Genomic DNA, 27,805 nt, shown 5'->3' with positions numbered 1-27,805 from the left:
GGAGGCTGTAGTAATTTGGGCACTGGTTTCTTCTCTGATGTAACAAGAGATAGGACAAGAGGTAACAGCCTCAAGCTGTGCCAGGGGAGGTTTAGATTAGATATAAGGAAAAATTTCTTCACCAAAAGGGCAGTGGCATTGGAACAGGCTGCCCAGGGCAGAGGTGGAGTCACCATCCCTGGAGGTATTTAAAAGACCCATAGGTGTGGCACTTAGGAACAAGGTTTAGTGGTGGACTTGGCAGTGTTGAGTTAATGTCTGGACTTCATCTTAAAGGTCTTTTCCAACCTAGATGGTTCTGTGATTCTACAAATACCTTACTGTTAAGGTGAGTTATATGTTGATCACTTATACTAAAGTTCTTGAAAGATGCCCAAACACTCTACTGGACCTCACTCTAAGGATGCAGCTGGACAATACAGTTTGAGTCAATCTGAGAGTTCACTGCTGTTGAACTCTCAGCCTGCTCAGCTGGTGGAAAGACAGCAAATATTACATTTTCTTCAGGGTCAGTGAACAGAACTGTCACTGTGCATGGTATAAAAAAGAAGGGAGGTGGCACCAGGGAGGAGCAGTGAATGCAGGGAGGAGGAGGAGGAGGAAGGGAGTTTAGCAGCTGTAATCTTTCTTAGTTGTATTGCCAAACCATATCCTTAATTTCTTCTCTGCGCCTGTGCTGGTGAGAAATAGAAACATTTTCTTAAAGTGAAGTGTAAATACACAGGAGAAATATCTTAGGAAAAAGTACACAGAACAAGCCTTACAGATTACTTATTGTTACCCTAAATATCAAAATAACATGGAGAATTTTGTTTTTCTTTATAATGTTATTTGGAAGGTACTGTAGCTAATAGTTATTAGTTATTGATCATTAGTAACCCAAAACTAACCAGAGATACAGCTCAGCAGAGGGAGACCAAAGACTCCACAGCTGCTATAGATCATATGCTACTTACTTCTCCAGATTATTTGGCAGTACTCTGAGTTTTGTTTAATGTAAATATACTTCAGGGATCTAAACCAGGAAAACATGGGATTTCATTCTGTACAGATTTTAGACCATCTCCCCATTGGAATACCTAAACATCTGTGAGATCTCCTCCTCTCAAATACAAATCTCTTGGGACAGTTCTTACAACTCTGAAAATTAGAGATCTCATAGAGGATTTCAAATATAAATTGTCAGTATCTTACTGAAATGTGCAGAAAAGAAATTGTATAAGTTTGAGGTTACTGGAATAGTGTTGCTACAAATGTAGAAATTCTTTTGTCTGTTAAAGGATATTTCTGAAACTTAACTACCAAATAGGTATGTAAATATCCCTAAACAGTTTATGGTCTTTTATATCTCAAGAACATTTATCCAAACTGGAGACAATTCATTTATAGGGATAAAACAGTATTTTAAAAATAAGAATGTTAAAAGATTTGTCTGTTCATATATTATTTTCAGTTGTCCAAAAGAATATTCATACTAGATACTGAAATATATACAGCACAGTGAAAAGAGTGTTTTTCATTTTGCAGGAATCTTAGTTTCACTGAAAAAAGTTAGGTTTATAATGGTGTCATAAAATACAGTGCTTCTAATTCTAATGAGCATGGAGAAAAATAAAGGAACTGTATCACACATACGTAAAATAGGATTTTCACAACCCTTTGCCCACATTTTCCATGTGGTTTCACTAGCTTTTTAAGAGACTGGAAATATTTTCTCTTTAGGTTTCAGTTTGAAACCATTCACGCCAACAACACTGTATGTTCAATAGCGAACATAGCCTGTATCACACTTCCATTGCTTTGGAATTCTTATATTACAGTTTTGTCTCATAAAGGTTTATAAATCTTCAGTTTTATTAAAGTTTACATAACTTTTAAATAGTGGAATTCAAAATACCAGCAAAGAGTACTCCATTTTAAAGACAGGGTAAAGATACCAAACCATCTTAACAAAGGTGGGAAAAAAGAGTATCATGCTAGGGAGTTTGATGAGAGTAACTGTGTCATTAAAAAGAAGTTGAGAGAGATTAGAACTGCATATTTGGTTAGTTATTATGGCCCTTTGCAGTCATCCAAAAGGAAAACTTTGGCCATGCAGAACTAAATCTGAGACTAAATATTTCCTGAAGTGGCTTGGAGAGCAGACATAAAAATCTGCAGATACATCAGCTCATTATAGCTTTGACTGTCAACATCATATTCCTTGTCTCCCAAGTATTAGGAACTATAGGCCTCATTGGCAAATAATGTACATTAAGAACCTCAGAAGCTGAATTTCCAATGAGCTTTCAGTGGTGTCATACACTAACAGCTCCAATATGTAATTCCTGTTTATAAAACAATAGCCACTTCATTAAATTCCATACAATTACATAAAGAATTATTTTCACAAAAGAAACTGCTGCTTCTGCTAATAATTAGAGAGAGTTGTCAGGGAAATCTGACTGGTAGTCAGACTCAAGGGACTGTTGTTCCAGTGATTTTTATGCTACAAATACAAAGAAATTCTGGACAAAATAATTTTGGCACAAGCTTGCCCCTTGAACAGAAATGCAAAGGCATTTACAACGCAGAGAGAGAGAGATGTCTGCACAAGAGAATACTCCCAGGTTAATCAAGATAGCTCTACATGCATGGGTCTGACACCAGAAATGGCCAGCATCTTTGCACAACATTGCAGTGTACATCTAGAACACATATATATCTAGCCTGGGTATCTTAACTATGGCACAAAAACATTCGGCTACACACTGCAGCGAAGGGTCTTGTAAGAACCAGCTCGAAAGAAAAGGTACATTTACACAGCACAGTGCAGCCCATGTAAATATACTACCTTGAGTCCCTCAAAAAATTAACTCTGTTGCACCACATTGTGGAGAGATTAGTTTGGAATGAGAGGAAGCAAAAAGGCCATGCTAATGTGGATCTCACTCCCACATCTTCATCAGCTCAGACCTACATCTTCACACCACTGCACAGCAAGGTGCAATGTACTTAAAAATACAGCCACAGTGTGATATAAAAAGTAAAAATGGAATCTTGAGACTGAAACTGAGGTGTAGGTGTTATGGGAGAAAAACAGCAACAGGAAATTAAAAAAAAACAAACAACTTCATCTCCACAGGCAGCTCAGGCCTGTCACCACATTCACACCATCTCTCCTGACATACACCTTAAGCAACGAAGCACCTAACACTCTAAAACACAGTGCTATGCTCATTTTCCTTTTTCTCTGCTGTAAAGGGTAACCATTATTTTCCCTGTCTTTGAAAACACCCTCCATTAATGCTTGTGTCAGGAAACTTCTCACAGTGTTAGCATTTGGGGCCAAAGACTTTTATGAAACCAAACAGCAATGACTACTGTTACTTAATGATTTCCATTGTTCCTCTAAAATAATTTGAACTTTCAAGAGGGATAAGAGCTACAGTCATAGAACCTCTAATATATAATTATATTAATTTATCCACGATGCCTTTTCATCTCAACATCAGCACTAGTGCATTAGTAGATAAAACTATAGGAAGATGCCAGACATGTAAATGATTTCATTGTACTTTACCTAAAGCATAAGCACAAAAGGTGGTAAAAGCACTGAACAGCCACACCCAGGTGGGAACAAGTCCAGGACTGGTACCTGAAATACATCAAGCAGTGAGTCAGTGTAACAGCAGTTAACATCAAAGAAATCCACTGAGATATGCATATACACATGAACAACCTGCCACTGATTAGCCCACTACATCAAACAGATTGAAATAGTCAGTTTTGACCTTAAGTCATCAGTAAGCTCCATCAAAGAAGCAGTGAGCAGGTTTGAATATGTATAAACTGTAAAGAACAGAAGGTAGAGGGGTTTTGGTTTTGAAATGACTCTGGTATTGCACAAAACAATGACAGTAACTAGGCAAAAGCTTTCACAGTTATGGGAAGACTATCTGTCTACAAATGAGTTAATATAATACTAAAGGGGAAAAAAAAAGTACTTTTCAAGCGTGATCATTATTATTAGTGCCAACATGGGGTTGGCGTAGCACTTTTACTGTATAGATCTGAACAGGAATTTATGTCCTTTGGACTGGACAGATATTAGCACCTTTTTTTTTTTTAATTTCCTTGAAAAAACAAAAGAAAGTCAAATTGGACAGAACCCAGGGTTCAATTATTGCTCTGCTGATAGCAATAATGCAAGGTTATAATTGGTTTTAAAAAAAAAAACAATCCTTGTTACAAAGAGCATTCTATATTACATTAAACATAATTCAGCAAGGACTGCACCAGCACTAAACAACCGTAAGCACAAAGCCCTCTCAGTTTTTTGGCATTCGGCACCAAACACAGGGAATGATTGCACACAGAGGTGTGCCCTTGCTGGACAGGGAATCACCAGTACCTAAAGCAGTGCCCTCATCAATGTCTCATCTTGCCACTCTGAAAGAAAAGATGGCAAGTTCAGAGTCCTAGCTGCAAATTTGCAAACTGTAGAATGAAAACCAGCTGTCCAGGAAATGAAGTCCTTTATTTCTGATCCTAGGTATGGGGTCGATATATGATACTCAAAAGGCTCATAAGGTTGCATGAACGGTTTCAATCAATTGAGAAATGATGGGCGCTGTTCTCGTGTGAAATGGAGGTTTCATACTATACATAGAGGTCCCAATTCTAACAGGCTTAATCACAATTTTAAATGTCTTCAAGTTCAATGTGTGCCTACTGGGAACGTGTCAGGGTAAAATTATGCCATTCAAAGATCTACGCTGGATGCTCTTTTGTTACAGAACTTAGTAAATATGAGCTACATTGATTTAAAAAATCCCCAGAATGTATAAGGATGATGCCAAATAACTACATAATATCCTGGTACTGAAAACTTAATGCTCATACAGGGTTATTTTTGAACCAAAACTGCTAATAAGCATCCCCGCCTCTAGAACTGTTGTGATAAATGTACAAACAGCTCACCCCAGAGGGTACCTCCTGAACCTAACCACAGGTGTAAGAAATGAAAGACAGCAAAAAAAAATCCCAAACATAATCGTTTCAGGAAATAAACATGTTAAATCTTCACCAAATTGTCTAGTTTAAAGAAAAGCAAAGCTTTTTATACATAAATCGCCTGGGAGATGCTTACTACTTTCTGTAGGCTCCAAGCTGGTCTGAGAGGCCCAGAACTGAATGCTAAGGAGCAATTTGCTCCAAAAAGCTTTTGACTTGGTCTGCCATGAGGAGCACATATGGACTTGGACTTCAAAAGTCATCATTTCAAGAGGCATTTGTTTAGAAACTATTTCTTCTTTGTCTAGAAGCTGTCTCAAATGAAGGGTGGAGTAATTAAAGGGAAATGAACTTGTTCGGGCACCCATTTAGGTATTAGGAAATGCGAAACCCATTTAATTTCTATGAAGAACATTAGTGTTGGTTTTGGCTGTGTACTTAAATCCTGGAATACACTTTAAATAAAATGAGATGTTATCATAGACTTCAAGCAGCATATGCTGAAACCCATACTTAGGGAGAAAACTAAATATGATTTTTCTATAAAATGATCTAAATTTATAATGCCATGTGTGAAGTCAGATCCTCCTTATATGCACATGGAGCTTCATTAAGGGAGTGAGTGGAAGATCCAAGTATCTGATACTTCCCTGTATAATTCAGAAGTATGACATAAGCAGCTCACTAATCATACAACATGAGGATATTTACCTGAGGCAGTGTAGTCCCAGTCATAGGAAGATATTAGAAAATAATTTACTAAAATCATGACAAATCCAGAGAATGTTAACACATTGGGGGCGATCCACAAAGGCACTATCTGTTGAAAAGAATGAAAAAAAATGTAAGAAACATTCTATTTCAAATTGCAAGTCCTACTTTAATTAAATGCTTTCTATATTTTATCAGGAAAGGAGAAGCCTGTAGGTGACATCAGCGGTGTTCAGATTTGTGCATATTTTCCCATTTTCAAATTAAAATACAGTTTTCATTTCTGAAATTTATTTTCAAATGTAATGTTCTTGCCTGATTTTTGTGGCTGCAATAAAAATCTCATTTTAAAATGTTGTATATCCTATGCTATACGTTACCCTTCTTTTCCCAGCCACCGAGGAAAGCTACTTGCAGTTGTGTGTATCACAACTGAAAGAAGGCTGCAGCACCCCAGTGTGGTAATTCAGCATCCACATGGCAGGTTTTTTAAGCATTCTATTCCCACACTACAACAAGGAAATTTCCTCTTCTAAAAGAAGTCAATAATTTCCAATTCAATACATCAACAAAGTCAGGCATTGGGTGCATTACACTTTTAGATTCAGAAGATCTCCCTGTTTAAAGCAGTTACCTACTTCTCTGGATAGTAACTTTCTGCAGGGTCTCGCTCTTAAGTCATAAATTATAAACACTCCATTAATTCATTTTACTTTGCAGAGTGCTGAAAAGGACTCTCTGACTTTGCCTAAGCCTCTAATTCTTTGCCCCATTAACTGTTCTCAACTCTCCATCCCCTGCAGCTTTAAGGTATTCCTTACACTGCAACAGGGATCCTTTTTAATAACACTCTTCCCAAGCAACAGTTTCTCCAGAATATTTTCAGAAACAACATATACAGCTTCCTATGTGATTTTTAGACACGACATATTTGCAGTAATACAAGTATCAATCACTACCATCACTAAAATTCAGCATCAATATATTCAAATTATATAAATATTGGAAACTTATAATCAAGTTCTTCAGAGTGTCTAAGGCTTAAACACTATAATAAAGTACACTATAAAATATTGCAAAACAATATTAAAGAAAAAGTTATCATTTCAGATACTAATGATAGTTTTGAAATCAAATGTCTTTTTAATTTTTTTGGACTAGCTAGATGGACAGACATGAATATATATTATTTTGTATACATATTTACATTTCCTCTCTCCTATTACTACATGAAAAAATTGCATATGAATTTGAATGCTTGGACTGACTATCCTGACTAGATCCTCTTTTTCTATTATAGAACAAGTAACAACATTCAGGAAAAAATGTGCAACTGATGTTGTACAGTGTAAACTTTCAAAACTCACATGAAAATTCCTGAATATTCTTCTTAGATATTTTCTTTAATAACATTGGGAAAAATAAGAAATCTGATTCACTTTCCTTATGAATAGGATTTTGTCACTAATTTTAAGATACTGTATGTCAGCTTTTATAGTATTTAAAATACATCACGGAATGCATAGAGCTGCAATTAAAAAAAATCATGTATCATTCTGAGCTTTCAAAAGCCCAATTCTAAATCCCTAAGAACAACTGACAGCAAGCATTCCCTGAAACTCCTTCAGGAGAACACCTGAGGAGGAATCCTTCACTGCACAGTCCCCTCTTCTTACAGTGACTGCACGCTCAGCATGCTGCAACAGCAGCACATCTCCTAATTTTGCTACCAGGAGATGCAGAAACCTTGTAAGATGGAGGCTTGGTATGAGTTGCCTGCTGTGGAATTTTTCTGATGTCTATGACCTTACATGAAATAAGGACAGATACTCAAGGAATTACAGATCAGCCTCTTTTAAGCTAAAACCTAGATCAAAATAGTGCGTTTAAGACAACCTGTGGATGAACCTTTTACATGGATATACAGATGCCATCCATTATATTGTTTTAAAATGACTGATTTCTCCTGTATGATTCATAATAACTGTTGACTATTAAATAAAGTGGAGCAACATAAGTATCTGCTTTATAATTGGGCTCATCATTCTAAATAGTCACAATGCCATTATTAACTTATTACAGGAAATAATTTATGCTTTCACAGTGCAAACATGAAGAGGGTACTTTAACCCACTTTCTTGCTAACATCATGCATTTTAAGAAAGAAACCATCAAAGAATACTTACAATCCCTTTGGCTAGTAGACACACCATGAAAAACAGTTATGGGAGATCTATCCCCTGGAAAGCAGCCTCTCCTGCAGTTAAATCCCTAAGCACACTCTTTTGATCTTAATAAACCTAATCTGTCTGGGTATTTGGAAGGTATCTGGAAAATATTCCAGTTGCAGAATCCCTTTTGTTACATTTAATGCCCCTTATTCTTTTGGTTGGTATTACACTGCCATCACCCAATTTCACAATTCAAAAATTACAAGGTGTTAAAGACTAACTTTTATACCTGTTGGAAAAATAAATACAGACTGAATTTACTAGTATCCTACAGAACAATATCTTGCAATCTTTATTATCTAATTAACACGCAGTAGAAATCTAACACATCAATGCACTACATGATTAATACAACTGGAGATGCCTCTGGGGAAAATCACATCTGCTTTCCTGCAAAGTCATGTTAAAAAACTTCAAGTTCCACAAAATGCTCATTTCAGTTTTAATGGGTCCATGGCCATTCACGCTAAAAGCCTTAACACACAGAGCAAATGTTTAAATATATGACCTATTTGAATAATAAACGGTAAAGTATACATGTTTACGTAAAGCTCTGTTCAAACTTGAAATATTCCTTCACTAAGTCACTTGAGACCACTAAAACTCTATTCATGCCCAATTCTAGTGATAAAATCAAAGGTTAAAAAGGCAAGAGAGGGGGAAGTAATTGACTTCAGTGAAGCTGGCACACACCTGTGTATCCCAGTGGGATTTCCTCCTTTTCCTCTCATTGTCCTGCATTAATGTGATTTCAAATGAATACAAATAGAGGAGGAATATTCAGTTTACGTAGCCAAGTAGTACTATCCATTGTGTGTCAGAGAGTACATGACTGTGCTTTACTATAAAATACAAATCTTCTAATTAAAGGCAAAAGGACAGAACATTCAATTAATTAAAGACAGAATACCTACAGTTGCAAAATCAGAACAGTTTTAAACAACACACAGAGAAAGTTAATTGTTACTCCATAGTTTCCTACAGGTGTATAGTTTCATACAATGTGGAAAAGCTCCCACAGACAGGAGTATCTCAGAATACTTCAAGCCCATTATAGAATTCAGGCATTAAACATTACCTTTCACTTTCTGCTTCAGCATCAAATTCAACACATTTCTGAACTACATACATCCAAAAACCACACTGAAATTGACACACACACATGATACAGTGCATAAGAAAGATGTCCTTGGAAGAGGAAGGAAGGTCATGCTCAGGACTTTCAGGAAGATTCCTAACCTAAATGCACAAATTCTTTGCTTTCCTAGCATCCCCACCACAGGTAAATGAGCTGGGTTATGATAACAAGTTTTCATTTCTTATTATGTCAAGATCCCAACTCAGAAATTCCCATATCACGTCTAATGTCAGGCTCTTCTTAATTTCTCATAACATAGGAAATACATCTTACAATGAATGATAATGTCTCATTCATAGAAGACATACTTTCCAATGAATTCTGTTGCAGAACATAGACAAGCTTGTGTTGCAAATAGGACTAAATTGACAGATGAAAGGCCAGACCTAAATCCCAGACCTCTGTTCTCATAGATTTGTTCGTTTGTTTGTTTGCCTGGCTCTGTGAAGTTTAGGTTGTTTTAATGCCTCTAGAATGTGGTAAAAATAGTCCCTGTGGAATGTTTATTTTCACCAGATTAGAAACTAAAAGCTAACTGATTCATATGTGCTCTCCCAATTCTGATTTTTATCTCAAGGAGCAATCAAGATGACTCTACTGCAACCTCTAAACATACCGCTTTCCCCTCTGCAGCTGTGCTTTCCCAGTTCCTCTGCATGACTCTGATTTTACCTGGCAGTATTTTTTATGTTAGAATGACTACTTCTACAAAAACTGAAAGCAATATAATTTCCCTCTAAATCCTTGTGATAATCACTGAGAATTATCGTGCAATGCTCTGGCACTAGAAGGCAAAGCAGAATGTTCATTGCTGTATCTCCAGGGTTCAAATCAAGCCAAATAACAAAGTACAGACAGTGCCCACTCCAGCCTTTGATTCTGTACTCAGATCTCCCAGCTTTTGAAATAGGTTTTCAGTCCTGTGCTCTGGTTTAGGTTCTCCTGCAGCAAGAAGTGAACAAAATCATGCTCACCTAAAATTTAAGGAGGATTAAAAAAATCTAAAGAGGTAGCATTCTAATAGGATCTATCACCTTATGCTGCATGGGTCAAGAATGTTGCTTTTCTTTTGGGAAAACCCTGCAACCATTTGAAGAACTTATCTCTAAAGGAAGTTTTTAGCTGATAATACTCTCCCTTGAATCTGACAGCAGATGAATACCCATGGATCTCCTAAATCAAAGTGAAAGCACACAGTACAACCTCTACTAACCTCCTGAGCCGGACTCCAGGATGCTGAGCGGGGTGTGGGGGGGTGTGGGGTGGGGTATGCTTTTCTGCTTCATTGTTATCCTCAATATTATGATTGGAATGAAAACAGGGTGTTTTAGCTGAATTGCTGAATTCAGTTTCTCATCTTTCAATAGCTTTTTTCTCATACCTTGTGTGGGTTGTTTTTTAAATCTTGTTAGGTCATATACACACTTTCATGAAATTAACATTGAGGTTATGAGCAAGAGATTGATTTTCCTGCTATATCAAGCATAAATGACACCTGAATTATAGAACCCAAGGACGGCAGATCCAACAGCACTCTGACCACATACATCCTTTTTGTTTGTATATAGGCTTGTTTTCAAGTCTGCTGCACTTTAAAGATTTCCCCTAAGAAGGCAGATGCAGAAGTCATTGATTCCTTGGAGATCAATAAGTTCATATTTATTTCAGATAACGTTGTTGGTTTTGTGTTTTTTTGCCAACAACATCAAAACTTATTGTGAGCAGGTTCATTTTTAAAAACCGCATATGATAATGCATTCAAGAGATCGTTACGGTGATCATGGTAACCGCTCTCATTCTCAGCTTCTTAGAGAAATGCCTAGCTCCCCTGAGCAAGTACTCTTGGGAGAAAATGAGACAGTACTTGCATAAAATCATGTGCACAACACAGAGAGAAAGCCAGGCTGTTGTTAGGTGGCATATGCTGCACAAAAATAATTTGTACTCAGTAAACGCATCAATGTCTGCAAAGCTGTTTAGTGAAAGATGTAATAATGAAAGATGTAAAAAAGAAACAATTCCTTTTATACAGTGATCAGAAAAAAATTAACAAACCTTATTTTTGTAATAAAAACCCACCTCAAAATCCAGACATACTCAAATACAGCTATATATCCCAAAACATGTTTCTTATATACAGATATCTTAATTTCAGCTTTACTGATCACTTTGCATTTTTAAATGAAAATACATGCCGTATTTAAAAAAGAATAAATAAAATCTGACATCATCATGTAATATTTCAATTAAAACAAAATTCTTACCTTAATAATTTTGTTCCAGATGGGCTGCATAATATACACAGATAAAGGATTTGTATCCACAGCATTGTACTGTGAGGAAAAAAGCAAACACATCAAACAAAGCACTGAACAATGCATGTTTTCCCATCACTTTATATCTTTCAGCATCTAAGAACAATCCCTCTGAGTGTGAGTGGTGTCCATTTATTTTACTCTGATGACTATTCATACAGCTTTAATTTAATTTAAAAGCACTGGCCTGATTTACAATTATCTTGATAGCAACTGCATGTACTAACACAAAGGTTTAGGCTTGTGAAATGGCAAACATTTTACTTTTAAATTCTTAATCATTTTAAAAGTTATCCTATAAGACTCTGCACGTCTACCATATTTTGGATTTAATACCTTTATTTGCACTATTAGTAAAGCATAGTCTGAGCAGCAGTTCACTGCTAGTACTTGGAATATATAGCGCATACAGAATATGGTCTTAAGCGGAATTTTTTCTCACAGAGATACATAGCTTCTGACATAGTAACACAGTTGCATTTGCCTTATGGTAATTAATGTAAGGTGATGTTATGATAAAAATAAGCTCTAAATTAGCATAGTTCATTACCACAGTAAAATTTACCTATTGGAGTGATGTGCAAAACATTACGTGTATTTGTAAATTCCAATGAGTACATGTCTGTTTCTTTTGCAGAAAGTATTTCAGAAATCCGAGCCCACCCCAAATTGCTGTTGTCTACTTTTTCCTCAGAGGATAGTATCAAGTTTTATCCTGCCTTAAGACTGCAGAACACAGAACAATCTGATAATACCACTCACAACTACTTTCTTAAGTCCACAGTGGAAGAAATTAGTCATCATTGGGGTAGTATATGTAATTCTTTTAGAAATACTTCGACTTTGAAAGTGCTTATATGGCTTATGTTGTTATATGCATATGACTCACATAAAGATTCAGATATATCTATACAGCATTGTCCAAATATCACCCGTCAACAATGGGAAGAAGATAGAATAGAATTGCTAAACCACAATTTGTCAAAGCTGTTCACATGCAGAAGCGCTGATGACAGAAAGGCTTTCATGTCACTTAACTTCAGCTAACAGCTAATTGTTCTCTCTCTAGTTAATTTATTGGCCTCTCTTAGCCAATTACCCTCTGGATGAGATTGCACTCTGGAAGTACTTGTTTCAAGTCATTAGTTCTCAAAAGAGCTTAGACACTTGTCTTAAATTTAGGCATCTTTTAGATGACTAAAGTCTGGCAAGATTAACCTCAGTTTCAGTATCCCCATCTCCAAGCTTTTACACACACACACACACACACACACACTTAACCTGCACACATCTGAGCTAAGAGCTCTCAGTGGACAAGTGCAAGTGGGACAAAAGATGAATGCAGCATGCTTCAGGTTTTGAATGCACAGTCTATGACTTTTCATCTAATCTTTCTGAGGATATCAGGCTATGGAGTGCTTAAGAGCTCTTCCACACATTTCCTTTTTCCAGTTGCATACAAAGGATACATTTTAATTACTTTCTGGGCAAAACAAAGCATTTCCATAGTTGTCCTGTAATTTGTGGTTAAGTTTTAATCACAGATAATAAATGCATTATGCTTATAAAATTAATATAACACAGTTACATGTTCATATAACAACTGGTCAGACCAGGGAGACTAACTTTCAACATGGAATAAAAAGTACAGTTTAGTGAAATGTATATCACTTTTTTTTTTTTTCTAAAACTACTGGAAATGTCACTTAGGTATATCATTTTTATCTGCTTCTGCCACCCATATTATTTAAAACATGCAACAATTCTGTCATTGATGGGTTTTCTGCCAGAAATTCAGTGAATTCAGCCATACCTGGGTAAGGATGCATAAAGGTCAAAATATGTGACCTTCACTCCTCCTCCTGCTTTGGCTTTCTCCTTTTCCCCTCCATGCCAAGCCTTCAAAATCATGAATAAAATCACAAAGTCCTAGTTAAATAACAACAGTAAAACGATGCTTTCTACCCAAAATACTCACCAGATGTCCAGAACTATTACTTGCTCCCAGGAATTAAAAAAAAGGAAAAACAATTTAATTTCTTTAAAATTATTTTCTTAAATAGGAAATATATGAGATTATATGGGGATTATTTAATTTCTGTGTTTTCTTAAATGGAAACTGCAAGAGATTATGCAGCTTTCCAACATATCTCTATATGAGACATGAACGTAAGACAGCCAGCTTTTTGTTTGCTTGATCGTCTCCAAAGTCAAGCAACAAAAATTGAAACAGTCATTATTAGAAAAAAAAAGTAGAATTACAGTGTCCTGGGTTCAGCAGTAGCAGTCATTTTTCTCCTCCTTGGTAGCTGGTGCAGTGCAGTGTTTTGACTTTCGGCCTGGGAACAGAGCTGATAACAATGATGTTTTGGTTTGGCCAAGGACTTTGTGAGCCTCATGCTCTGCCAGGGAGGAGGGGAAGCCAGGAGGAAGCAGAGACAGGACACCTGACCCAAACTGACCAAAGCGGTATTCAATACCACAGCACGTCATGCCCAGGATGTAACGGGAGTTAGCTAGAAGGGCTGGTGGACGACGGGGTTTCAGGAGGTATCGGTCAGTGCTTGGTTGGGCTGGGGAGAGGCAAGTTATCGGTCGGTGGGTGCTGAGGTGTTGTATTCTCTTCCCTTGTTATTTCCTTTATCATTATTATTATTGGTGGTAGCAGCAGTGATTTGTGTTATACCTCAGTTACTAAACTGTTCTTATCTCAACCCATGGAAGTTGCATTCTTTTCGGTTCTCCTCTCCATCCCTCTGGGAGCAGGGGGAGGGAAAGAAGGGGGGGAGTGAGTGAATGAGTTGTCTGACTGGGTTTAAACCACGACATAGAGCCAGCTTCTGTCATTCATCTAAAGACATTTCAAGATCCATCACATTTCATCCTGTTCATTTCTATGTCTGTGGCTGAGCCGTGGTCCTCTGGGCAAGGAAAGAACATTCAGCAAATGCGCAGAAGAACGGAAATTTGCTCTTCTCTCATCAGTACTCTGTTGTAGCCAAACCAAAGGAAACACCCATGGAAAAAGCATACTGCTAGCTTTCTGCCACAGCAAAAATAAAACTTTAGAAATAGAATCTGCTATACAGTTTAATACTCTGCTTTGCTCTGCTCCCACAAAGCTGCTAAACTCAAGGCCATGAAATCCTGGAGAGTTTAATGTTCACAGCTGCTCAGAAAATGAAATTACTGAGTAAAATGTTCACATTACGATCAATGGAGATGAATGTAAGAGTGCACTGAACCTGATGTTAAAGAAGTACTGCCATTTCCTGTTGCATAATTCTGTCCTTTTCAGGACACTTACAAAGTGGAGGATAAGCACATTGGAAATTCTTATGTTCAAGAATGATACAAGTGCTAAGTACTCCCCAGCAAACACTTTCTCCACTAGAAAAGGGATCTTTATTGTCCTTATACAAAGAAGAATGACTTGAATTAAGCAGAAAGCTTCTGTGTAAATACCTTTTATAAGAAGTTGTAATACTTGGGAGGGAGGCGTGAAGGAATAGGAAAAATAGCATTAAACAACTCTATCTTACTTCCAAGTCTGAAAATGCTTCTGCTGTTTGTTTTGGTTGGGTGTTTTTTAATAGCTGATAACTCATTGAAAGCCATCTGCTTTCCCTCTCTGGATTACAGATATCTTCTAACAGAGCTAGAAATGAGAATACAGACACCAGATACATGTGCACAATACACATTGATTCAGGCAGCACACTTAAGATGTGTTTTTACTCTGTGTTCTTGCATCTTAATCTCCATCCAGGGAATCCAGCACAGCACCAAGTCTGTACTGGTCAGCTGCCTTAGAGGGAAGAGGATAGAGAATTAAGGTGAAGAGGAGAAAAGGGGAATGAACAGTAAGAAAAGTAAGAGTAAGGAAATACAAGTAATTGAGAAAAACAAGAGAAAGAAAAATGACCCAAAACAAAGGTCAGAAGACAGACAACTGTTCTGGAGTGGCAGGGCAGAGCCAGCCCACCTGTGGGTCAAAAGCAATCCCAGTGACCAAGGTCTGCAGTGCTAAATACAAGATGAATGGTAACCTTCTGGCTCACATCCACACAGCTTAGAAATACCTCTCCTTATTGCAAACTGGTCACGTCCATACCTCATGGTATCTGATGGAGGGTGTTTGGGCCTCATTATCTGGCCCCACACACCTGAGAAAATATTAGCAGTGAGTACATTTCAGTTCAAAGTATCTGAACCAATCTAGAGACTACACTGTAACCCAGCAAAATGGCAGTCACAAGGCATGCAAGTGAGCATTGTGCACATTCAAAAATCCAAATGCCCATGTTGGGCAAGAGCTGAAGGATGGAAAAAGCCAAAAAATGGTGCGTAATACCTCCAGAATGGGCCATTTCCAAAACAAAACCTACTATTGTCTTGGAGAGACCTTTGGAACAGAAAGAACCAGGGAGTGAGCTAACCATTAATCAGAGCAGCCAGCTGGATGGACCTCCACTGGGGTTCCTGGCCCTCACCAGCCTTGCACTGTAGAGGTATCACAATAATAATATTTTGGAATGACTACCATGAAGAGGAGGATACAAAGCATACCTGCACAAACTTCAGAGTCAGCAGACAAAACAAGTTGCAAGGAATGTAGTTGCCTTAACTGCTGGGAAATAGTTAATTCAACTCAGGCTGCTCCTTACTCTAACAGACTATTCCTTCCTTGTACTAAAATTATCTTGTTTCAGGTAGCACCATACTGTGTCATACAGTCTATACATTCAGAGATACAGAGTAAAACGGTTGTGCATCATTTGCATTTGAACTGTTGTCATTCAAATGACTTCGTAGGCTTTAATTCTGTATTAGTAGCAACAAATTTGCAGCACTTCAAATTCCTGCCCCAAAATCAGCAGATTTTCATTGAATTCATGAACTAGCACATGATTTATTATCTCCATTGTATAGGCTGGAAAACTGAGGCACAGAAGGGCTGTGATTCACCCTAAGAGTATATAGCAAAGGAGACAGCCCATTATTGTTAAAGGTGTCACCTTTATATAGATAGTTTAAGTATAAGCATTACCAGTTTGTTCAAAGAAAGTCTGCCCATATTGGCTCAACTTTATAATTGAGTTCACTTTCACAAGAGGAAATAAAGAAGACTATTAAAAATGTAAAAGCTGAAAAGTTTCTTTCACAGATAAATTGTTTTAAATAGCTATATACTAGCTAGTAATCATGGTTTAGGTTGCAGGATGTTGAATATATGGTTCTGTGATACCTCAAGTATTACATGTGAAGTTACATGCCTGGTACAAAAGAATACATAGCTGTTCCTACATGGAAAACATGAGCACCATCTAACGACGACATAAGGACTTGGATGAAGACCAGGAACATTGTGATACCTGCCCTTTTCCACAAGCAAACTCTGCCAGGTCAGGAACAGGTATGGAAAAGCCATAGCTGTACCTAAGTGCTGATGATCTAACAACTCAGTGGTCCTGCAGGCGTGGGGAACCTCATCTTAAGTCAAATGTTCATTGTATTTACATTACCCATGAGAAAAAGAATCCTCTCCATTAGTAAGCAACACCTGGCAAAAGAGCAAATGATGAGAAAAGGTGGGAACATGTAAAGAGGTTACTACAAGATAATCAAGTGTTTGCCTTGCAATGCACCACGGAAGATGTACCTGTGCATGTCATTACCTCACGATAGATATTTGATGAATTGAGGTAACCTCTGCCTAAATGGAGAAGATTAAGGTACTTCATACTTCCAGAGGGGGAAGCACCAAAATGAGAGGAGCTAAAACACAGTAAGTTTCCTCCCCCCCCATCTTATTCCACATAAATTATCACTCGAAAACCAGTTCAAAGTGCTATCAAACTTTTAAAGTGCTATATCAAAGTTTTAAAAGACCTTTGAGCCTGCAGTCATTTACATCTGTTCAAAATGAATGAAAATGGGAGGGGGAAAACAAATCATTCTCTTCTCCTGTTAAATTAACTTTCCATGAAAATAAAAGAAGGCAGCCTAAACCAGCTGAGAATCAATACATCGAATCGAAACAGGCCTTTAAGCAAGTGATCTATTGAAAATAGTACCTCTGCAGAGTGGTTTTCCACAGTGTTTGCATGATGGCACATATCCACAATGCCACCTGGACATCTACTGGTCACTTCTCCAGCACATTTAAACATGAGCTTCTTGTCATTTGGCCTACACTTATACACAGGGACCTACATCATGGATGGAAAATTTTGAGGGATCTGCTGTTGGAAAGGGTTTGAAAAATTGATGTTCCATAGCATATATTTGAAACAAATGATGAGGTTTTACCATCTACCATGTATGACCTAGCTATCGCTCTGAGGGCCCCTTCTTTGGGTGCCCTCCTGGGTGCTGAGGGCAGCGACAGCATCCCAGCCCTGGTTCCTTGGAGCTTTCAACTAAGCCTCTACCAGTGGGGCAGGATGGGCTGCTAGGCCCAACCCTGCCGCCCCAGGGACCCCACCTCCCCCAGCCAGCATGGCACGCTGACAGCTACCAATACCTTCGTACAGCTTGTTTTTATCACACCTCCTCTCTGATTATGAAATTTCACAATACCTGTGTTCTGTGACAGACAAGGGGAGAGGAGAAATGACAATGGAGGAACACTTTCTTTGGCATTAGACAAGGGGTTTTGTGGCTTTGAAGGCTGCAAAATGACCCTCCCAATCCAGGACATGAACCAGTCACCATTTAAAAGAGCTCAGTGGGAAATCTCCCTTCTCCAAATTATTCCATACTTATGCAGCATGAATTTCCCTTCTGTGATATCTCACGCTTCTGGAACCATACAAAAATTAAAGAGAATACTGAAATACTGACACATCTGGTCATTATTATCCACCCATCTTTCAGATTCCTAAAATACATTAAACGTGTAGGGTTTAATTGTATATTACATATATTTTTACAGGTTTGTAGGTGTTATGGGACACAGTCTGGGGTTTTAGAAAAAGCATCACAAAGGGGAGGAAGAGAAGTATTCTGTAAACAACAGAGCTACACAATACAGGATGCCAAATGAATTCCAAATGTTCAGCAGTTTAGAAGTACTGATGTATTCCAAAGCACAGTCCTGTTATTTCTAATAATAAATTTACTTTCTGCTATATCATCATTTAGTTAATTATTCATAAACAATGGCTTGGATTTTGTATCTCCTATTGCTTAAATAGTTTGGACTACCCTTCCTTCCCCCCATCCACATACATATCTGTATTATGTCACCAGTACCTAAATACAGGAGTCATAAGACCCTAAAACATCTAGTTCTGAAGCATATGAGTAGAAACTAAAGAACAGGGTTTGTAATTTAGCCTGGAAAAGAGTAGGTGGTGGGGGACACGTAACTGCATGCTCAGATGAAAATGCATGTTTCTTTTTGGGGGTCTGAGGTTGTTGGACTCTATTATCCAGTGGCTGCAATGTCTGTACTAGGGCTGGATGTAGCTGCAATGAGGGAAGAGGATACCTGAGCTGGGTTCCTGAGGAGTTCTCTCCCCTCTGTCTTTGCCCCCTGCATTCCATCAGCCTGTCCATACTTACGGCCAGGAAAAATGGTTAAATTTTCCTTCCATCGTAAACTATTCCTAATAAAATACTCAAATCCCAATGTCATGGTTTGGGTGACAATTCCAGCTGGTATTACTAAGGCATCAGGAAGCTGTTATTATGTAAACTGCTCTTGGTGATGCTTCTTTGTAAACACGTACTTATCAATCAGACCTCTACACTTTCAGGAATCTTGACACATGTATTGGGTCACACGCAGCATCCCGTCACTTAATGAAGGTATCTATGAACCCATGTTCATGAGGTCACAGGGCACATGGAGTTGTGGATCAGGATAGGCTGCTCTTAGGGAGTCATGCCTGATAGTGGCGCATCCTCTTGCTCACAGAGCAATATAGTCACCTCAAGATCACATTCATGGGTTATGATCACAGGATAATTCAGGTCAGAAAGGACCTCAGCAAGTCTCTAGTCCTACCTCCTTCTCAAAGTAGGCTCAGCCAGGAGCTCAAACCAGGTGCTTGGTGCTTTATCCAGTTGGGCCTTGAAAAGCTCCAAGGACAGGACTGCACAACCTCCCTAAGACACTTGTGTGACTGCCTCCATAGTGACTTTCCTCCATAGGAAAATTTTCTCATTATACCCAGCACGATGATGTCTTGCTTCAGCTTGTGCCTGTTTTCTGTTGTCTTCCCACCATGCACTGTTATAAATAGCCTGGCTCCATCATCTAAAGGACTTCCCCATAGATACTTGGGGGCTGCTGCTAGGTGCCCCTGAAGAAGTTCATCCCCCGGCCAAACAAGCCCCAGTTCCTCAGCCTCTCCTCATAGGGCAAATATCCCAACTCCAGCTACCCTTGTGGTCTCAACTGAACTTGCTCCATTTTGTTGAGGTGTCTTTTGTACTGGGGACCCAAAACTAGACACAGGGTTCTAGATATGACCTAGTAAAGGAGGATAATTACTTCCCCCTTACCTGATGTGATGTGCTACTGTTAATACAACCCAGGATGCTGTTGAACTTCTTTGCTGCCAGGGCACAGTAAGGGCTCATGTTTGGCTTCCTGCCTACTACAATCCCATCTGCCAGTAGTAAAGAGCTGATGGATTGCAGATCTGCTGACTAGCTATGCTTGAAATGTGGGATGAGAGACATCAGATCCACAGTACAACTGAGGGAGAAGCACATTTTGGGGCAAAAAGTCATAATGTGCTGACCTCAGCACTGAGGTTCTTGCTCACTATGTGAGACTAGATAGATCTGATTTTTCACTAACAGGACTGTAAGCACCCAGACCAGGAAGAGGTGATAACATTGGAAGTCAGCAGCCATTTTCCGTCAACAGTAGTTATATTAAGGATGCTGACTAATTTGCCTTCAGGAAAAGGCTTAGTTTAGTGGGACACATTCAAACACTTAACAATGAAGCCAAAATTACGGAAAAGAACACAGAAATATAATTAAATATTGAGCAAGGGATAACGGAAGGCAGGTGCACATTTGTTGCTATAAGGGACAAAGGCTGGCCCAGACTGGCAAGTGTATGAATCCTGCTAAAAACCAAAAACCTGCACACTCTTAAGAAACTGCACAACATTATCCTAAACCATCTATATTCAAAGAAGCTCTAACATGGCAAGGAAGTTGATTTCTATGTATTTTTTGTGTAGACTAGTCTTCTGTGGTTGGTAAAAGGAGATGACAGCAAGCTTCTGTGCTACATCTATATGTGTGCCTGTATAAACATGTGGGTTTTTGAGGTGCTAACAGCCCTTTAAAGATCAAACAGTAGACCAAATTCCCATGCAGCTAGAGGTCTGCCAGAGCATGTACCTAAAGCTCTGGGGAACCCAGAGAAACTGCTCTAGGCCCAAAGGGGCAGACAGATAAAATGTGGCTTGAAGTTCTCATGAAGGATGCTAAACAGGGGTTCTGTACCACATATACTGAACAATTGTATTCTAGGATCCTCACGCACTAGAGAGAAGGTATTTCACAGGAAGATGCAGAACCCCAATTCTTTCCTCTTCAAAACAATGCTTATAAGATTTGTTCCCCTAGATTTATAACAAATAAACCACATCCAAATCACAGATACATCTTTGCAAGCAGTCTTCTATTAAAACACAGATGAATAAACAAAATTACATGTATATTAACATGTACATATCTACATGCGTATCCTACATGTAAAAATCCAATTAGAACTTTGGAATATGAACATCTCTTGATAAAGCAATAAAACGAAATCGTGTGGTTGATGTTTGTACATTTATGAGACTCAACAAGGCATACAACTCCTGATATTCAGCATATTTGTCCCCAAAGTGATCTAATGAACCTTTGCAAATTCATGAGCATAATGTGGCACTCAAAACCACACACAATTACGCCATCACTGGGAAAAAAGTCCTGCAGCAAGTAATATCAAATGCAGCATCTCTGTGATGTGATTTCATTATGTTTTTGGCTCATCAGCATTAGCATATGTAACGTATAAGGAAAATGATTACAGAGCTTTTGAAATGCTACATTATGTCAGCTACCATTACAACAGATTGAGGAATACAAAATAGTGTGTGCATGAAGATGGTCTTTCAGAATTTTGCAGTTCACTTGGCCCCCGACCCTTTCACAAATGAATACAGTGATAGAAAACATAAGGGTAATGAATGATTTGGTTTATTTTGCATATTATTCAACAACTTTTAATTATAAGCCCAGTCTTCCAATCCATCAAAGTAAGACAAAGAAGACTGGAAGAATTTATTTGTAGAACAGTGGGTTGTTGACTTACCAGTTCTATGGAAGGTGGAAAATGTTAGTTATCACTGCCTAAGATATTCAGGAGCTTTATTAAACTTGGGTGGTTTGAAACAAATAACTACAGCAGATAAAATCTATTATAGCAGCTTTTACATAATATTTGGAATTAAAAAATATGAAAAAATAAAAATATCACCTGCAAATATACTATAATAAATGTTATATATAATATATAAAATTGTCCTTTTGCAATCATGAACAGTATTAAGTGCTTCCTTAGAAGCTCCAGATAAATACGCAAATGAAAGTCTCTTGTCATAAATTTTCAAAATCATGTCAAATCCTTATGCTACTATCAAAAGAAAAATTCCCATTCAATCAATGTGAGCAGAACCTGCTATGTATCTATAATTCATAGCTATACAGGTAGCCTTGGAAATACATAAAGACTTAGCAGAAAACCAGCCTTGTATCTGGAATGATCCTGAACTTCTAGAAAGTAGTTCACTGGATTATAGAATCATAGAATCATACTCAACACACTTCGCTTTTTCGGTACGAGTCAGTATGAGAGAAACAATTGAGCCTTGAAATGTGATCTTCATATGTCTGATCTTGTTTCTCCAGCCTACAAAAATGAGAGCTGGCAGGTAACTTGAGAGGTCTTCTAGTCCAGCACATTCACCTAAGGCAGCATCACGTTCAGCATGCATTCAGGAAGCAGATCAAGTTACCATGAGGTAATGAGCCAGTTGTTTGAGATAAACGACCATATCAGCACATTAAAATAGAACACATTGCCCAAAACCTTGCTAAAAAAAGGTGTAAGCAACTGCTTATTAATACTTAACACTAGACTGTAAATCCTCCATCAGAGAAATCAAACCATTTCATAAGACTGGTAAAACTATTGCACAATCCCCCTTAGTACCTGTTTCAGTAATCCTTATCAACACAAGAATGATGTAGCACCTGCCTTAGATTTCTCTTTGCACAGCCAAAACTTACATATTGTTTTGGTTTGGGTTGTTTGTTTGTTTTAAGGGCATGCATGAAGACCAACTGGCTGTTTGTTAGGCTCTTACTCCCACAGTACTCAGACTGTTTCTCACAGCTCATCGTTTCTAAGCCTCTTAATATTCCTGATGCCATGCTGTGGATTATAAACTGTGTGACAAAACAAGCAGGACACATTATTTCAGCTGATACCTGAACAGTATGTCAGGCATAGGAGTATATGTAACCCTTTGACATATATATAACACTTCACACTTAAGAGCTTTCTTCTGTTTAATCTAACAGCCATAACACTGCTGATGCTCTGATCCCTAAGGATCTTTCTTTTGCAGTCATTGCCTCTTATTTTATGCTCAAAATGTTGGTTTTCTTTCCCCTCTGCATTGTACCTTGTTTACTGAATTTCTTTGTATCAATTTCTGGCCATTATGTCCCTTTTTCAAGAACATTTTGAATCATAAGCCTATTCTTCAAAGTGTTTTAGCATCAGGTAATGTCATCTTACTTACCTTTACCTACTTATGAAACAGTGGGACAATATCAGAAGTCCCACTGACATGAAACCACATATACCTCATTTACTGGCCCCCCATTCTCTGCAGAGAGTTACCCTCTAAATAATGGCTTAGAGGATAGAAAAAGTGTGAACATACAAAGATGAAAATGTGGAAACTTGTATTTTAATTTTTAATGCTATCTCTGATATTTTAAATCCTATTTTGCAAGGCCTATTCTTTCTATTCTTTGAGGCAAACCTCTGTAGTTTATCCTTAGATCTCTTTCATTCTGAAGGAGGATAAGGTGTCAGAGTTTACTGGCTTGGAAAATCTGTGTGTAGGTGCTGTAGAAGAGTTGATTCAAGGCAGATTTGCAAGGGAAATTCTAAGATCACAGTGATAAGAGGCAATGGCACCAAGAGTTCACCATTAACATTACTGCATTCTGGTGAGGAGGACAAAAATAAAGAACCAAATTCTGCTTTTATTTGTACTCATCAACTGGCTGTCACGGAACTGCTTGTTTCCAACAGAAACCCAAAGCAGCTGTGAATCTCCATGAGTGCTCCTCTAGAACTGCAAAATGCTGATAACAGGAATATAAAAGCAGGAACATGAACTAAGCCCTACAACTGCAGTTGGTTGCAGCTTTTCAGCTGTGTCACTCCAGATCCTAGGGAATAGCACAGTGCCCAAGTATCAGATGCTTCTGCTCTAGAGTTGCACATCACCTGAGCATGCAACTGTCCTGAAATCAGTACCTGCTCACCCGCCTCATGGGCAAAAAGGCAGCAGAATTACCACAGGAGCAATACCCAGGGTTGCATCTGAACTGTCTCATCGTCACATCTCCACCTGTTCTCAGTGCATTTTTGAGCAGAAAAAAAGAAAACTGAATCCCCATTAACATGCAGAACAAATGGGAATAGATTTGTATAGTGAAATAGCTAGTCATAAGGGTCCAGCATCCATCCTAGAAGGATTTCAGAAGGTTTTACAGTTAACTGCTTCCAGTATGATACCATGGACTAAATGCATTGGGTGTACTTTTGTGTTCTTAGTACATCTATTTTAGGTTCATTCAAACACACTATTTTTTTGTGCTCTGGGGCCACTCTGTGATGTAAACTAGAGCTTGGTAATTGGGGAAAACTTGCTTCAAAAGCCTGACATATCATGGACTAAAGGGTGCTGAAGTCTTTGCATTCGTTAGGTCTGCCATTTCCTTTGCAAAGAACTGCTGGGTTTGTTGCCAAGGCCCTCCTCCAGCTGCAAACAGGAGATAGACAGTGCCTGAGACATACAATTGCAGCATTCATGGCAGAGAAATGAGTTCAGCTATGTGAAAATTTGAAAGTGGAACAGTGTTTTTTTAATTTATTAAATTTACCTTTATGAAAGGAGATGATTACACAAATTATTTTTTTAAGCTATGTCATGATTAGCTCCCGGATCAGCTCAGCAGATAAACTGTATTAAGTATGGAGCATATTAAGCCACTGATAATGTTGCAATGTAATGCACAATGGAGAGGTGGATGCCCCTACCTATTTTCCAAGGGATGCTTCAGGTCTGTTTTAGCTCAATACTCAACATGTGCCTAATAAAGCCTTTCAGAGATTATCTAGCTCTTCACAAAGTGAGCCTATGTGCCCCTCCACAGTACTCTAGAGTTGGGTCCATCAGGAAACACACAATAGATATAGCCAGGTGATTGTAAAGAGGTAACCCATGTCTGCTACGCACAGTAACTTGAGTTTAGCACCAGTCCTGTTGAGGAGGCAGCAAAGGCAGCAGCAATCACCTCAGAGGAGCTGGGAAGCTGGAAAAGCAGGATGAGGTGAGGCCCTAGGCTGATAAGGAGAATGGAGGAGATGGCAGCCAGAGGGCAATGAGGTTGAAGAGCATGTCTCAGGCCTGGGAGGTGGTAAGAACAAAGCTGTGGTTGTGGTAGCAGCCCTAGGCATGGGAGGGTGAGGTGAGGAGGTGGGAAAGAAGATTGTGGCAGTAAGTAGTGTCTCCTTGCCTCTCCTTGCTACACTCCTTTTCCATCTTGGTGGACTTTGACCCATCGTGAGGAGCACTTCAGGAATGGGCATTGCTGCAGTGTCCCCCTGTAGCCTGGAGCACCAGGAAGACTGTGCAGATACCCCACCAGCTCAGCAGCACTGACTTCATGCAGCTGTACCTCTCTGGGTGTAACCTGTGTCATTTGGATTTATTTATTTATTTCCAAGATGTCCCACTCCTGATTCAGCTCAGATAACAGAGAGCTGACTATTTGATTTCACCTTCTAGCACCTGTACTTACCACAGTTTACCATAGGTGAACAGATACTTCTCAAGTGTGATGTCCATTTCCTACAGTTAAAAAAACTACCTAGCATATTTTATGGCCTTTGCATTGCTCCCAAGAAAGCAAAGTAATTTCAATATACTCAAGTAAAACGTTTTGATATGTGATTCTCTCTCTCGCTAATCAGTTGCCCTGTAATCCCTAAGTACCACACAGTGATTACAAGTTTAAAAAAAATGTTTTGATTCTTCCCCATCTGCACTTATTTGCAGCTACTTTCATTCAAGTGATAAGGAAGAATGTGATACAAGCGTTCCTTGTATTTGTACTACAACACGAATATTTTAGGAATGTTACTTAAATAATAATATCTGTTTATGCTAAAAATAGCTTTTTATTTTTCCTCTGGTGATCTCAGTCTAGACTGTGGCTCCGGTGTTCAAGCACAGGCCTGTGTAACTTATGCCTAGTGGCCAAATGCAGCTTGCAGCATGTTTTATCCCACCGTCACTGGAGAAACACAAACAGGTTGGTACATTTTAACTACCTGCTCTGCATAACAAGTTCCTAACAAGTAACCTGGTGGAGGCTCCTGAAGCCACAGTGACTTCAGCACCATTCACGCTGCAGTGAGCAGGCATAACTGCTGGCCGGGGGAAGGGAAACACTTGATAGGAGCTGGGAGAAGCTGAGAGCTCTGGTTGGAGGCCAGGTTGGGAGGGTGCATGGCAAAGGCAAGAACCATGGGGAGCACGAGGTAGGAGCTGCTTTAGGAAACTGAACATAAGGAAAGCTGGCATGCCCCCGTGCTTTTAACATGAAGTGAGGTAAGAGTTGTGTGAACAGAGTAGCATGGCCCATCTCAGACACCTGTAATGTCCTGGGAACAAAACCCAGGTATCTCCTAAATCTGCAACATAACGTTGGTAAATAAAAATACCAAATGATCCACCCATTCATTTGGATTCTGCAGGCTTGTTATTTGCAAACATGAGGTTTAGTTCAAATTATTTAAAGTAAGCTTATTTTTTTGGCTTTCTTATGTATTTCTCAAAGCCAAAACATTCCTGTGTATGAAGAATTTGCACACAGCCAGACAAGCACCAGCAAAGCAGGCTTTCTTACAGAAACACTGTATTACTCCCAACCCACGGTTTTTAAAAACGTACCAGGCTTTCAAACATTTTGCTACTCACTTAAACCCTTAAGTTTGTTTCCACAGAGACCTGCCGCTTCCCAAATACCCAGCGCCTACTCACTTGGTCACTTGGGTCTGAGCAAGACCCCAGCCAGGTCAGAGACACGACGGGTTCACAGAGGTACCCTCCACAGGCATAGGGATGGCCGGGCCGCACGCAGAGCGGAGCGGAGCAGGGCAGAGCTGGGATGGGCATTCAGCCGCGGCAGAGCGGAGCCCTCCAGAGCTCAGACACGCCAAAGCGGGAGGACCAGCCGCCGCGCCCGCACGCCGCTACCCGCCTCCGACCCGACCCGACCCGCCCCGATCCCGGGGTCCGGCCGTTACCTTGTACTGGCGGAAGCCATCCAGCTGCCGGCCGCTGACATACCGCCACCGCCACATCGCCCCGCTGTGCTCCGCGCCGCGCCGGGAGGGACGGGAGGCGGCGGGGCCGGGCCGGGGGCGGGTCCCCGGCCGCGCCCCTCGGGCTGGGGCCTGCCTCCGGTGCCGCCACCCGCGTCCAGGCACGGAGCGGTGCAGTACAGTACGAGGGCTGGGTGCCCGCTGGCGGTGGGAGATGCCCTGTGGCTCCCGGGGGACACGACACTTCCCCGCAGCCCTAGTACGTCCCTCCGGCCCTGGTGCCAGCCTGCCATTAGCCCCCTTTAATTGCCTCACGGTACTCGGTGCTGCGAACAGTCTGCAGCAGCGGCCGTGGTCACAGCGAGCCGCGACATGAGTAACGTAGCTGGTTAAAGGTGTATTAAAGATGCCATGTTTATATTATGTGCAAAGATGTGCCTGTGAGGACAGCACACAAAACACTGAATTATAGATTCATAGAATGCCAGGCTGGAAGGGACCACTAGGACAATCTGGTCCCACTTTTCCAGGTAAGGCATGACATAGACTAGATGTCCCAGCACGCTGTCCAGATGAATCTTACAAATATCCAGTGTTGGGGAATCCACCACTTCCCTGGGGAGATTATTCCAATGGCTGATTGTTCTCATTGTGACAAACATTCCTGTTGTGTCCAGTCAGAATCTCCCCAGGACTAACTTGTGCCCATCACCCCTGGTCTTTTTCCATGTGACTCCTTGTAAAAAGGGAGTCTCCA

The 27,805-nt window shown here is 39.5% G+C and overlaps 1 protein-coding gene across 1 annotated transcript in view; it reads right to left on the bottom strand.

Annotated features, from left to right (window-relative positions):
* LOC134171331 (ethanolaminephosphotransferase 1-like) overlaps positions 1-27,126 on the bottom strand; it is a 53,080-nt gene extending 25,954 nt beyond the window's left edge. Inside the window, exons 1-4 of the mRNA XM_062633474.1 lie at positions 27,031-27,126; positions 11,340-11,408; positions 5,707-5,815; positions 3,563-3,637 (exon numbers count right to left, since the gene is read on the bottom strand). Coding sequence (XP_062489458.1) covers positions 3,563-3,637; positions 5,707-5,815; positions 11,340-11,408; positions 27,031-27,087 — 310 coding nt within the window. The 5' untranslated portion in view covers positions 27,088-27,126. The remainder of the gene's footprint in view (positions 1-3,562; positions 3,638-5,706; positions 5,816-11,339; positions 11,409-27,030) is intronic.
* Positions 27,127-27,805: the final 679 nt, after the last annotated feature.

The sequence above is a fragment of the Pezoporus occidentalis genome, unplaced genomic scaffold (assembly GCF_034315485.1).
Source record: "Pezoporus occidentalis ecotype Australia unplaced genomic scaffold, CSIRO_AGI_Poc_V1 ctg4, whole genome shotgun sequence".
NCBI lineage: Eukaryota > Metazoa > Chordata > Aves > Psittaciformes > Psittacidae > Pezoporus > Pezoporus occidentalis.
Note: the sequence above shows the minus strand (reverse complement) of the source record. Positions and strands in the feature narration are given on the sequence as shown.